Source organism: Neovison vison, chromosome 11 (genome assembly GCF_020171115.1).
Source record: "Neovison vison isolate M4711 chromosome 11, ASM_NN_V1, whole genome shotgun sequence".
NCBI classification, from domain to species: Eukaryota; Metazoa; Chordata; class Mammalia; order Carnivora; family Mustelidae; genus Neogale; species Neogale vison.
The window spans coordinates 143,731,050-143,743,605 of record NC_058101.1 but is presented as its reverse complement, the minus strand read 5'-3'; the positions used below and the strand labels follow the sequence as shown (position 1 = coordinate 143,743,605).

Genomic DNA, 12,556 nt, shown 5'->3' with positions numbered 1-12,556 from the left:
TCGGTTCAGGTCATGATCCCAGGGTCCTGGGATAGGACCCCACATCCAGCTCCATGCTAGGTGGGAAACCTGCTTCTCCCTCTCCCACTTCTCCCACTTACGTTCCCTCTCTCACTGCGTCTCTCTCTGCCAAATAAATAGAATCTTTCAAAAGAGGAAAAGAAAATATAACAAAATGAGAAATTTACAAAATGGGTTAGCAACAGATTTGAGAAAGTTGAAAGGAAAAAGTAAACTTAAAGATAGATCTCAAGAAATTAGAAACAGAGCTTCCCTATGATCCTGCAATTGCACTACTGGGTATTTACCCCAAAGATGCAGATGTAGTGAAAAGAGGGGCCTTCTGTAGCCCAGTGTTTATAGCAGCAATGGCCACAGTCACCAAACTGTGGCAAGATCCAAGATGCCCTTCAACAGACGAAGAGATAAGGAAGATGTGGTCCATATACACTATGGAGTATTATGCCTCCATCAGAAATGATGAATACCCAACTTTTGTAGCAACATGGACGGGACTGGAAGAGATTATGCTGAGTGAAATAAGTCAAACAGAGAGAGTCAATTATCATATGGTTTCACTTATTTGTGGAGCATAACAAATAGCATGGAGAACATGGGGAGTTAGAGAGGAGAAGGGAGTTGGGGGAAATTAGAAGGGGAGGTGAACCATGAGAGACTATGGACTCTGAAAAACAATCTAAGGGTTTTGAAGGGGCAGGAGGTGGGAGGGTGGGAGAACCAGGTTGTGGGTATTAGAGAGGGCACGGATTGCATGGAGAACTGGGTGTGGTGCAAAAATAATGAATACTGTTATGCTGAAAATAAAAAAAATTAAAAAATAAAAAAACAGTGGGGAAAAAAACTAAAAAATAATCAGTAGATACTGTCCACTTTGAAGAATTGAAACATTTTTTTTCAATTTTTTTCAATTCAGACCTCTGGGACACATTAAGTGTATTCATATAAGTGTAGTATGAGTCCTAGAATAAAAGGAGAGGAAAATGTATAGAGAAAAAAATGGCTGAAAAATTAACAAATTTTACAAAAAACCTTAGTCTACAGATCAAAGAAGTTCAATGAACCCCAAGTAGGATAAACACAAAGTGATCTATGATCCAAACCCATGTCTGTGGTATTTTGTTATGTCAGCCCCAGCAAAAGAATACATCAAGAAATGCCTGTGTCAAAAGGTGATACTGCAGAGCAGGTAGATACTCCATGTGTTTGTTATTCACTAGATAGATGCCCTCTATCTTTATTTAGCCACAGTCTCAGAAAAAAAAGAATGAAAAGCAAGATTGACCGAAATTCAATTTTCTAGAGGATAGAAATAAAAATTAACTTGTTAAGGAAAAATAGTGAATTCCTGGACTGAGATTTGTACTAGCAATGTAAGTATATAGTGTGATGAAATTTTTATTAAAAAAAAAAAAGACTGTCAGATATTCTCCCCAAATGTTAATGATGGCACGAGGAGATCTATATAAGACCTGACTACCTAGTCTAGCTGACCTTTAGGTCACTAGCTTCTTGGCATTCTGGAACATAAAATTGCCAGTATTTTTCATTTCATCTCTTGTTTTTAATGTATATTTTCAAAATGTTTTATAATAAATATGTGCTAAATTTTTTAGAAGCTATTTAAGATAAGGCTGTTGTACCTCCAATACCTCTGCATTTCTTTTTTTACTTCTGCATTTTTTTACCACCAGAATTTCCTGGTGTCTCATATTTCTTTACCCTAGAATTTTCTATCTCTATAAATCCTCCTTAATCACTTTCCAACATAATTAAAATTTTATTGATAGAATATCTGTTCATATGAAAAAAATTTTAAGGGAAAATCATTATATGTTTCCCATTTAATAAATTCTTTTCTTTAAAAACAGGGAAAAAATGCAGTGTTGTCCGTTTATGGTGGACAAAGCTGTGTCCCAAGGAGCAGGAGGCACAGGATTTAATTACATTTTGCCACTAACTAGTCAGGGAGCCTAAACACAGTTTCTTCAGATGTATAAAATATGTAAGGCATATAAGTAACTTCTATGTTTCTGATTTTAAGATTTTTGTCTAGTGCTCCATAGTGAAAAGAGACTTCAATGTTGTTTTCTGTTCATTTCAACTGCAGAAAATAAACTAAGTTCTATTTAAATACTGGGAAAATACTGGAAAACTTTCAAAGTTTGAATTTCTAAAACACTAGGCAGATATAAGTATAGATGGTATAGAACCACAATGTATTATTTTCCTTACTTTCAGATATGCCATTCTTTAGTTATTTGTTTCATTGGTTGATACTTAAATGAGTATCAAACAATAGCATGTTTGCATAGTCTTCAGCTTTTAAGATCAGCACATACATGTAGCCTAAAGTTGCTTCATTTCCCCAAAGGAAGAATTTCAGACAAAAATCATGTCCTCAGTCACAAAATTTTTGTTACCATAGTGATGAGAATAAAGAATGGGGGGTAGCTAAAAATACCTGAACAAATACAGACAGCTTTAGGAATTTGACCTACTTGGTGTCATACACTGAAGAAGTTAATCAATTGAATTAACTACATATGCGTTAGGTGAAATAGTCTACTGGTTAAAAAATGCGTAGGTTGCACATCTGGAGCTATTATCCATAATCAAAGAAGTCAGTATGAATGAAGATGAGTGACAATCTAAAATTCATAAAACCAGATTCTTTTAAAAATGGAATATATACCAGAAGCAAGTAGAAAACCATTAATTGAGCTTCATTTCCCATAAATTTTCTGTTTTTCTTCCATTAGTTAGGATATCTCCATTTCAAATGAAAGCTTCTTATGCACCAAAAGAATTTTTTTAACTGGATAGAGCAACATAATTGGACATATATTTAAAATTATGTTAAAGTGGCTCCTTTAATAAAAGAAAGCTTCCCAATTGTAGGCATTATAATAAAAACAATATGTTTTTAAACTAAGTTTTCTTCTGATAATTCTAGTTTTAACAAGAAATTTAATAAACTCGGCCATTTGCAGAAAGCCTACTTCATCGCAAGGCATTAGGATAGCCTGTGAAAGATCAATAAAAGGCAGTACTTGCTGTCAAGAGCATTTTAATCATCTGTCTAATTATGTTTTCATAACACAGACTTTTAAAGTATCTCTACATAGTAAGATGGAAACAACACTTAGCCTGACTTGAAGAAACCAGGAATAAAGTTCCAACTCTACTGGTGAGCTTAGAAAAGCCTTGTTCTAAGTCTCAGTTCTCTCATCTGTAAAATGACCATAAGTTAGCATCTCACCACCTCTAGCACACACAGGTCCTTAAGATAATCAAAAGAGAGGGTGGAAACCAACAGAGAACATTCAATAAATAAGCTCTATAAAATGAATGAGTATTCAAAATAGTTCAACATTTAAACATTTTCAACATAAAAAATTATAAAGATAACTAAATATACCTAAGAATTACTTAAGAACAATAATAGCAATCTTTACTGAGCACTTATATTGGGACACATATTTTAAATATATTATTTCATTTAAACTTCACAACAGTCCAATGACTTAGATAGTATTATCTTCCTTTTATGGTTGAGAAAAATAAGGCACAGCAGAGATAAATAAATTATCTAAAGACATATAGCTAGGATGGTGAAGCCAGGAATTAAACCCAGCAAAGCTAATTCCAGACCTACGCTCTCAATAGGTCTTTATGAAGACCAAAATAATCAGTAGAGGGAAATATCTCTATGAAACTTAATTTGTAAAAAATTAGATTTTAAATTATTAACACTAATCAGTGTAAGTTTCTGAAATGTTTAATTAATGTTATTTTGTGTTTAACTTTTTCATTATTATTATTATTATAAAGAAAAATGAAAGCAATTTAAAGGTATAACCGTAACTCATAAAATCTCTGTATGACAGATTATTATTCAGTTCTTAATAATGTTGTGGTATGATATGGCTTGGAATCTTGTAAGAATGAATAAGGGAAAAAAAGCAGATTTTCAAACACATTGAAAATCTCAATTTTCATAAAAATAATGTCATGTACAGAAAAAACCTGGAAAGACAGACATCAAATGTTTACGATTATGGCTTCTTAGAAGTTTTGTATATTTCTAGGCTCCCAAATTTTCTATAATAAACATTCAAGGTTTTTGTCATCAGGAAAAAAATGACTTAACCAATATAGTCATGTTTAGTAAAGCTCAAAATGATTTTGGTGCTTCTTTCAGTCTATGAACAAATAGTTATTGAGAGTCTAGAAAACTGTTGTAGGTACTAAGGATACAGCAGTGGCAAAGCAAAGTCCACAGGTAATAGATTAGATAAATTCAAACTAAGAACTAAGAAAGAGAACTTCAACCTATAAGTAAACTTCAGCCTATCACTCTGACCTTAATCATAACTTTCTACTGGCATGTGAGCCCTTTTCTTGTATTTATTTATTTATTTGAGAGAGCATAGGCAGTGGGGGAGGAGAAGGACAGAATGAGAGGGAGAAGCAGGGTTCCCACCAAGCAGGGAGCCTCACGTGGGGCTTGATCTTGATCCCAGGACCCTGGAAACATGACCTGAGCAGAAGGCAGATGCTTAAATTAACAAGGTTCCTCCCTTTTGTTGTATTTAGAAGGGGTCCTGAAGTGTTTTATCTTCTTTTCTCAATTAAATTGTAGATCCATCATCCTTCATCTTTAGACCTAACAGCAAGCTATAGCATTAGTATGGTCACAGTAACATGGAGAAGAACCTTAAGGAAGTAAGGTAATTTGATGAGACTTCCCCCATCTTGGTGACTAGCCTTTAGAGAAGGGAAGGGTGTTGTTCTATTTAAATTATTAAATATTCTCAAACAATACTATCCTTTCACCTACTTACTGTTCAGAAAATAAATTATTTTCTAACTATAAGATTCTATTTTATTGAAATAGCTTATAATGTTTAAACATTTAAACAATTACGTTCTTCAGTACCCAATCTAACTATCCAGGAGAAAGCTTTTTAAAATATAGTAGTTTAAAATAAACTGAGTTAGATGTAACTTTTTTATATCAAAAAATATATTAGAATTTTAAAAACTTAAAGCCAGGGGCGCCTAGGTGGCTCAGTGGGTTAAATCTCTGCCTTCGGGTCCTGGGATCAAGCCCTGAGTCTGGCTCTCTGCTCAGCAGGGAGCCTGCTTCTCTTCCTCTCTCTCTGCCTGCTTTCTCTGCCTACTTGTGATCTCTGTCTATCAAATAAATAAATAAAATCTTAAAAAAAAAAAAAGCCAAAAGCTTAAAACCATCTCCTCCACCCCTCTTAAAAAAAAAAAAAAAAAAAAGCAGTATTATATTAACTTCTTTTGACCTATCCTTTAAATCTCTTCTTTCATATACATTAAACTAAGATTTTAAAATTTTAGGAAATGGATTTAAGGATAAGCTTAATGAAAAAAGAAAAATGGAACAAAAATGGAGCAATTTAAGTTATATTTAAATTAAATTAAAGAAGGAAGGAAAGAACAAGGGAACAAAGAAAGCGGGAAAGGGAACAGCAAAGAAAGGGAAAAGAAAACAAGAAATGGGAAAACCACTCGCCTCTATGGACCAGGTCCCAAACCTCGTCAATTTGCTGCTGGGTTGGGAAATGACCACAGTCATTGAAGAATTTGAGGAGCTCACTTCTTTCTAATCCTTGCCAATCTTCTCTCTTAGCAAACATTGTTTCATAGACTAAAAGAAAGAGACAAAAGAAAATATTTTTCTTATAAATAAAATGTCAATAACAAACCACCAGAAAGCTTCATCTATATTCAAAGAAGCTTTCCCTCCCGTTTTATTTGTATATCTAGCGATTAGTGTAGCTCTATGTCAGCCTCCTGGGGAAGGTTAGAAGGAAATGGGACATGCTTCTCCCTCGCAAATCCTCTAGTAGTCAGATTTAGATCTGTTTCCCCAAAGAGAACACTGGCAGCCTCTGGCCTGGTTTACATGAAAAATACCCACGGGCCATGCATACATCAAGGCTCAAGTTACAACACAAGACAAAGCTTTAATGTCAGGGCTTCTGGGGGCCTGACTTCTACTGACCCATCTCAGTGCTCATTTTTATTTAGCTCCCCTAATTTTTTCATCTCTTTTTGGCTTCTATCTACACTCTAGCCACTTATATCAGTGACTGTTCTTTGGACTGCTTATCCGTCTTCTGATTTTGCCCTTACATGGAATGATGTTTACTTTTGCCCCCTGATTTCCTGTATTTCTCCTTCCTAATTTAAGGTGACTGGACTTGAGTGACCACAGAAAGTGATCTTTCCACTCCTGGCTCAAGGTTTCCACAGAAAACCACTCAGTAGAGCCATCTTTACCTATGTCTCGTACTTGACAGTAACGGGGCTTAGATAATTAGCAAGAAAATGGATGCGAACATTTTATAAGTGTAGTTCTCCATAAACGTTTTAGTTTTTCTTTTCAAAAAGGTAATACTGAGTCTCTACTCTCAAGTATGCTGGATTGCCCCCAGGAAGGTGATTGTCAATCAGCATTTACAGGATGACAAAGTCTGCCTCCGTACAGGCTTAGCTCTCAAGTATGGGCTCCAAATGACAAAGGGCAATAGAGTGGTTTCTAACAGGAGTCAGTGGATGATCCTGATACTCAACCACATGGACTTTCGACTTTCTGTTTACTCACTTATTCATTCAGTTGAAGTGGACAGTTGTGAGACATTAATAAATTCAAGAAATATTGAGTGATTGCCTAAATATAAGCCACTATTCCAGATCTGGAAACAAAGCAGCAAAATAAATTTATATTTAGAATATCTATGGCTTTTCTCTCTTTTCGAATAAGCAACCTAGAGCATGTGCTGTTGGTACCCCATCCATACTGCCTTGTCCCTTACAATTCTACACTTGCTACCTTGACTTTCACTCATCAGCATCTCATTTCATTGCCTCAGGGCTCCCTCTGGCTGCAGGACTCCATTCTGCCCACCTGTGCAGCAAGCCAGAGTGCCAGAAAATTAAAGCCCCCAGTGCAGTGGTCCTCAACCCCGGACCTCCCTCAACTTGGAGTTGATGGATAAAGGCCCAGCACTTAAGAAAAGTTGTCTACACCATTCCTTAGAGGGATCGAGCTCCAGTTGATGGTAATCGGTCTGATAATGCATTCTTTTTTTTACTTCCATCCCTTCCCTATCTTAACTTCATTCCATTAACAGTATTTCCTGAGATCTACTAGCAGATTAGTTGTACTTAAATTCTTGTCTCAGGGTCTGATTCTGAAGAAATCCAAACTAGCACACAAAGAAAGTCACTTTTTTATTTTCTAGTTAAGGAAATATATTTCTCCTTGAAAAAGTATATTTACCTTTATTAGTTTTTCATTTAATCAATTTTAGATGCTTCTCACTAGATTAAACTAAGACACATATTAATATTATGGTCATGTAACTGTATTAATAGACAATAATGCACTTAACCTATATACTATGCTTGAAAAGCAAATGTTCTGCCACAAACTAGCAGAATTAATATTCCAGACAGGTTTAATCAGGGTCAATATAAAACTTAAATCATGAAAATTAAATGAAATTTTCTGGTCATTTAAAGATTCTTAAAAATGTGTAGAGATAGGTATCTGCCAAATATCACCCAATTAGTAATCCACATATGGAAGGGATAGAGAATTTTCCAAGGAATATAAAGGCAAACAAGAACTTGCAAATTCTGTGGACTCTAGAGTTACTTTAACCCTTAGTGCAATTCCATGATGTGTATAGAATCTCTCTGACTTCTTTCTTTAACCTCGAGACACAGAAAAGGAGTCATTCTAACTCAAAGGATTCTGATTATCTGTAAATATCTTTTGGCATATAATTTTAACATAAGTAATAAACTTAATGAAAACTATCAACAAATATTTCTGAGCCCTTTGATAAGCCAGGGATTCATTAATAGTGGCTATTCATTAATGAAGGTTAATAGATACAGTCCCTGTCTTCATGGAACTTATAGTCTGCTGTGAAATACACATTTTATGATTAGATAAACTCTCCCAAAAATGTAGCACTTTTACATTATAAAGCAGAAAGATGCTGATTTCAATTAAATATAATTTACTTGCATAATTTTGTTGTTTTTTATTATTTTTAAAGACAATTTTAAGAGTATTTTTATTTTTTAAGGTTTTATGTATTTATCTATTTGTCAGAGAGAGAGGGAGAGAGAAAGAGAGAAGAGAGCATGAGCAAGCACAAACAGGAGGAGCAATAGGCAGAGGGAGAAGCAGGCTCCCCACCAAGCAAGGAGTCCTATCCAGGACTCAATCCCAGGACCCTGGGATCATGACCTGAGCCAAAGGCAGACGCATAACTGACTGAGCCACCCAGACATCCCTCTGAGTGGTTTGAATTCACATTAAAATTAAGAAGGTACAGAGATTTCTCAGATACCCACTACAACCACATAAGCATAGTCTTCTTCCATTATCAATATCACGCACAGTTATACATTTGTTACTAAGGATTACACAACATAGTCACTAAGTTCCACAGTTTCAGAGTTCACTGTTGGTGTTGCACATTCTATGGGTTTAGACAAATATATAATGACATGTATTCATCATTGCAATGTTGTACAGAATAGTTTTACTGCCTTAAAAATCCTCTATATTCTATCAATTCATCCCTCCCCCAATCTGCCCCCAGGTAAATATAAATTTTTAAATTTTCTCCACAGTTTTGTATTTTCTAGAATGTCATGTGGTTGGAAGCCTATAGTGTATAGGTGTTTCAGATTGGCTTCTTTCACTTAGTAATACGCATTTAAGATTCCTCTGTCTTTTCATAGCTTGATAGCTCATTTATTCTTAGCTCTAAATATACTCCCTTGTTCACATGTACCACAGTTTATTGATCTATTCATCTACTAAAGGACATCTTGGTTGTTACTAAGCTTTGGCAATTATGAAAAACCCATGTGTATACCCATGTGTACGTTTTGTGTGGATATGTTTTTGATGCCTATGGGTAAATACCAAGGAGCATGATTGCTGAATCATATGGTAACAGTATGATTAGTTTTATAAGAAACCACTACAGTGTTTTCAAAAAGGGTTCTATCATTGGCATTCCCATTAATAATGAATGATAGTTCCGGTTGCTCAACATCCTTACCAGGATATGATATTGACAATGTTCTGGATTTTGGCCATTCTAATAGGTGTGTAGTGTATCTCACTGTTTTAATTTGCATTTACTTAATAACATACGATATGGAACATCCTTCCAAGTGCTTATCATCTGTATATCTTCTTTGGTGAGGTCTTTGGCCCATTTTTTATTCAAGTTGTTTATTATTCCTAAATTGTTCTTTGTATATGTTCAATAATAGCAGTCCTTATAAATGCATCTTTTGCAAATATTTTTCCCAGCCTGTGGATTGTAATCTCATTCTCTAAACATCCTCTTTTGCAAAGTAGAAGTTTTCAATTTTAATGTAATCCACATCTTCCATTATTTCTTTAATGGATCATGTCTTTAGTGTTGTATCTAAAAAGGCACTGTATTAAATATCATCTATGTTTTCTCCTATGTTACCTTATAGAAGTTTTATTTTTTTGCACTTAGGTCTATGATCCATTTTGGTTAATTTTTGTGAAGGATGTAAGGTCTGTCTTTAGTTTTTTTTGTTTTGTTTTGTTTTTTTTGCATATGGATAGTTAGTTGTCCCAGCACCATTTTTGAAAGGACTATCTTTCTGTTATTGTATTTGTTGTTGTTGTTGTTGTTGTTCCTTTTTCAAAGACCACTTGGCTATATTTTAGGGGCCTGTTTCTAGGCTCTCTATTCTATTTCACTGATATATTTGTCTATTCTTCACCAATACCACACTGTTTTAATAATTGTAGCTTTATAGTAAGTCTTGAAGCTATGTATCATCAGTCCTTCAACTTTGTTCTCCTTCAATATTGTGTTGGCTAGTCTTGTCTTTTGCCTCTCCATATAAACTTCAGAATCAGTTTGTCAAAATCCACAAAGTAACTTGATAGGATTTTGAATGGGATTGCACTGAATCTATACATCAAATTAAGAAGAAATGACTTACTGACAATATTGAGCCCCATGAACATGGAATATCTAGCCATTTACTTAGTTCTTTGATTTTGTTTATCAGAGTTTTATAGTTTCCTTCATAGAGACCTTGTACATATTTTGTTACATTTAAACCTAAATATTTAATTCTGGGGGTATTAATGTAAATGCTGTTGTTTAATTTCAAGTCCACTTGTTCATTGTTGGAAGTTAAAAGAAAAGAACAACTAACTTTGGGATATTAATCTTGTATCCTGCAATGTTGCTGTAATCACATCTCAGTTCCAGAAGGTATTTTAGTCAATTCTTTCAGATTTTCCACACATATCAATCATGTGAATAAAGATAGTTTTATTTCTTCCTTCCCAATCTGTATGTCTTTTATGTCCTTTTTTTTTTTTTTTTTTGTCTTATTGCATTATCAAGGACTTTAGTATGGTGTGGAAAGGAGTGGTACCTGATCTTAATGTTTAAAATTACTTACCATCAAGTATGATATTAGCTGTAGGGTTGTTGTAGATAGTCTTTTAAGTTGAGAAAGTTCTTCTCTATTCCTGGTTTACTGAGATTTTATATTACATATGGATATTGGATTTTGTCAAATGTTTCTTCTGTATCTATTGATAAGACCATGTAATTTTTCATTTTTAGCCTGTTGATATGATGGATTACATTAATTGATTTTCAAATATTTAGCCAGTCTTGGATACGTGGGGTAAATTCCATTTGGTGGTGGTATATAATACTTTTTTTTTCAATTTATTTATTTTCAGAAAAACAGTATTCATTATTTTTTCACCACACCCAGTGCTCCATGCAGTCCATGCCCTCTACAATACCCACCACCCGGTACCCCAACCTCCCATCCCCCCCACCACTTCAAACCCCTCAGATTGTTTTTCAGAGTCCATAGTCTCTCGTGGTTCACCTCCCCTTCCAACCCCAACTCCCTTCTCCTCTCTAACACCCCTTGTCCTCCATGCTATTTGTTATGCTCCACAAATAAGTGAAACCATATGATAATTGACTCTCTCCGCTTGACTTATTTCACTCAGCATAATCTCTTCAAGTCCCGTCCATGTTGCTACAAAAGTTGGGTATTCATCTTTTCTGATGGAGGTATAATACTCCATAGTGTATATGGACCACATCTTCCTTATCCATTCGTCCGTTGAAGGGCATCTTGGTTCTTTCCATAGTTTGGTGACCGTGGCCATTGCTGCTATAAACATTGGGGTACAGATGGCCCTTCTTTTCACGACATCTGTATCTTTGGGGTAAATACCCAGGAGTGCAATTGAAGGGTCGTAGGGAAGCTCTATTTTTAATTTCTTGAGGAATCTCCACACTGTTATCCAAAGAGGCTGCACCAACTTGCATTCCCACCAACAGTGTAAGAGGGTTCCCCTTTCTCCACATCCTCTCCAACACATGTTGTTTCCTGTCTTGCTAATTCTGGCCATTCTAACTGGTGTAAGGTGATATCTCAATGTGGTTTTAATTTGAATCTCCCTGAGGGCTAATGATGATGAACATTTTTTCATGTGTCTGATAGCCATTTGTATGTCTTGATTGGAGAAGTGTCTGTCCATATCTTCTGCCCATTTTTTGATATGTTTTCCTGTTTCGTGTGTGTTGAGTTTGAGGAGTTCATTATAGATCCTGGATATCAACCTTTTGTCTGTACTGTCATTTGCAAATATCTTCTCCCATTCCGTGGGTTGCCTCTTTGTTTTTTTTTGACTGTTTCCTTTGCTGTGCAGAAGCTTTTGATTTTGATGAAGTCCCAAAAGTTTATTTTCGCTTTTGTTTCCTTTGCCTTGGGAGACATATCTTGAAAAAAGTTGCTGTGGCTGATATCGAAGAGATTACTGCCTATGTTCTCCTCTAGGATTTTGATGGATTCCTGTCTCACATTGAGGTCTTCTTTGTATACTTTTTCGGATTTGATTTGCTATTATTTTATTGAGGATTTTGCATCTATATTCAGAGATGCAGTTTTGTAGTTTTCTTATAAGGTCTTTGCCTATTTTTGGTGTTAGGTTTATACTGGCCCCATAGGACGAGTTAGGAAGTATTCCCTCTGCTTCTAACCACTGAAAAAGATTATAGGGAATTGAGGCACAGTTAAGTGTCCAACTCTTGAATTTGGCTGAGATCATGATCTCAGTGTCGAGAGACAGAGCCCCATGTCAGGCTCTACAATGGGCATGGAACCTGATAAGTTTCTCTCTCTGCCCCTCCCCTCCTGCTCACATGTTTTCTCTCTCTCCCTCTCAAAAAATAAATAAAATTTTAAGTGTTTAGTAGAATTCACCAGTGAAGCCATCTGGGCCTGGTGCTTTCTGTTTGGAACGTTAATAATTACCAACTCCATTTATTTAATAGACATAGGCCTATTCAGATTGTCTCTTTCTTCTTGTTGGAGTTTTAGCAGATTGTGTGTTTCAAGGAATTGGTCCACTTTGTTTAGGATATTAATTTTGTAAATT

At 35.2% G+C, this 12,556-nt stretch overlaps 1 protein-coding gene across 1 annotated transcript in view; it reads right to left on the bottom strand.

Annotated features, from left to right (window-relative positions):
* The window catches only part of IQCM (IQ motif containing M), a 412,672-nt gene that overhangs the window by 195,774 nt on the left and 204,342 nt on the right, over positions 1-12,556 (bottom strand). The window contains 1 exon segment of the mRNA XM_044224898.1: positions 5,567-5,701. Within this exon segment, the coding sequence (XP_044080833.1) occupies positions 5,567-5,701 (135 nt within the window).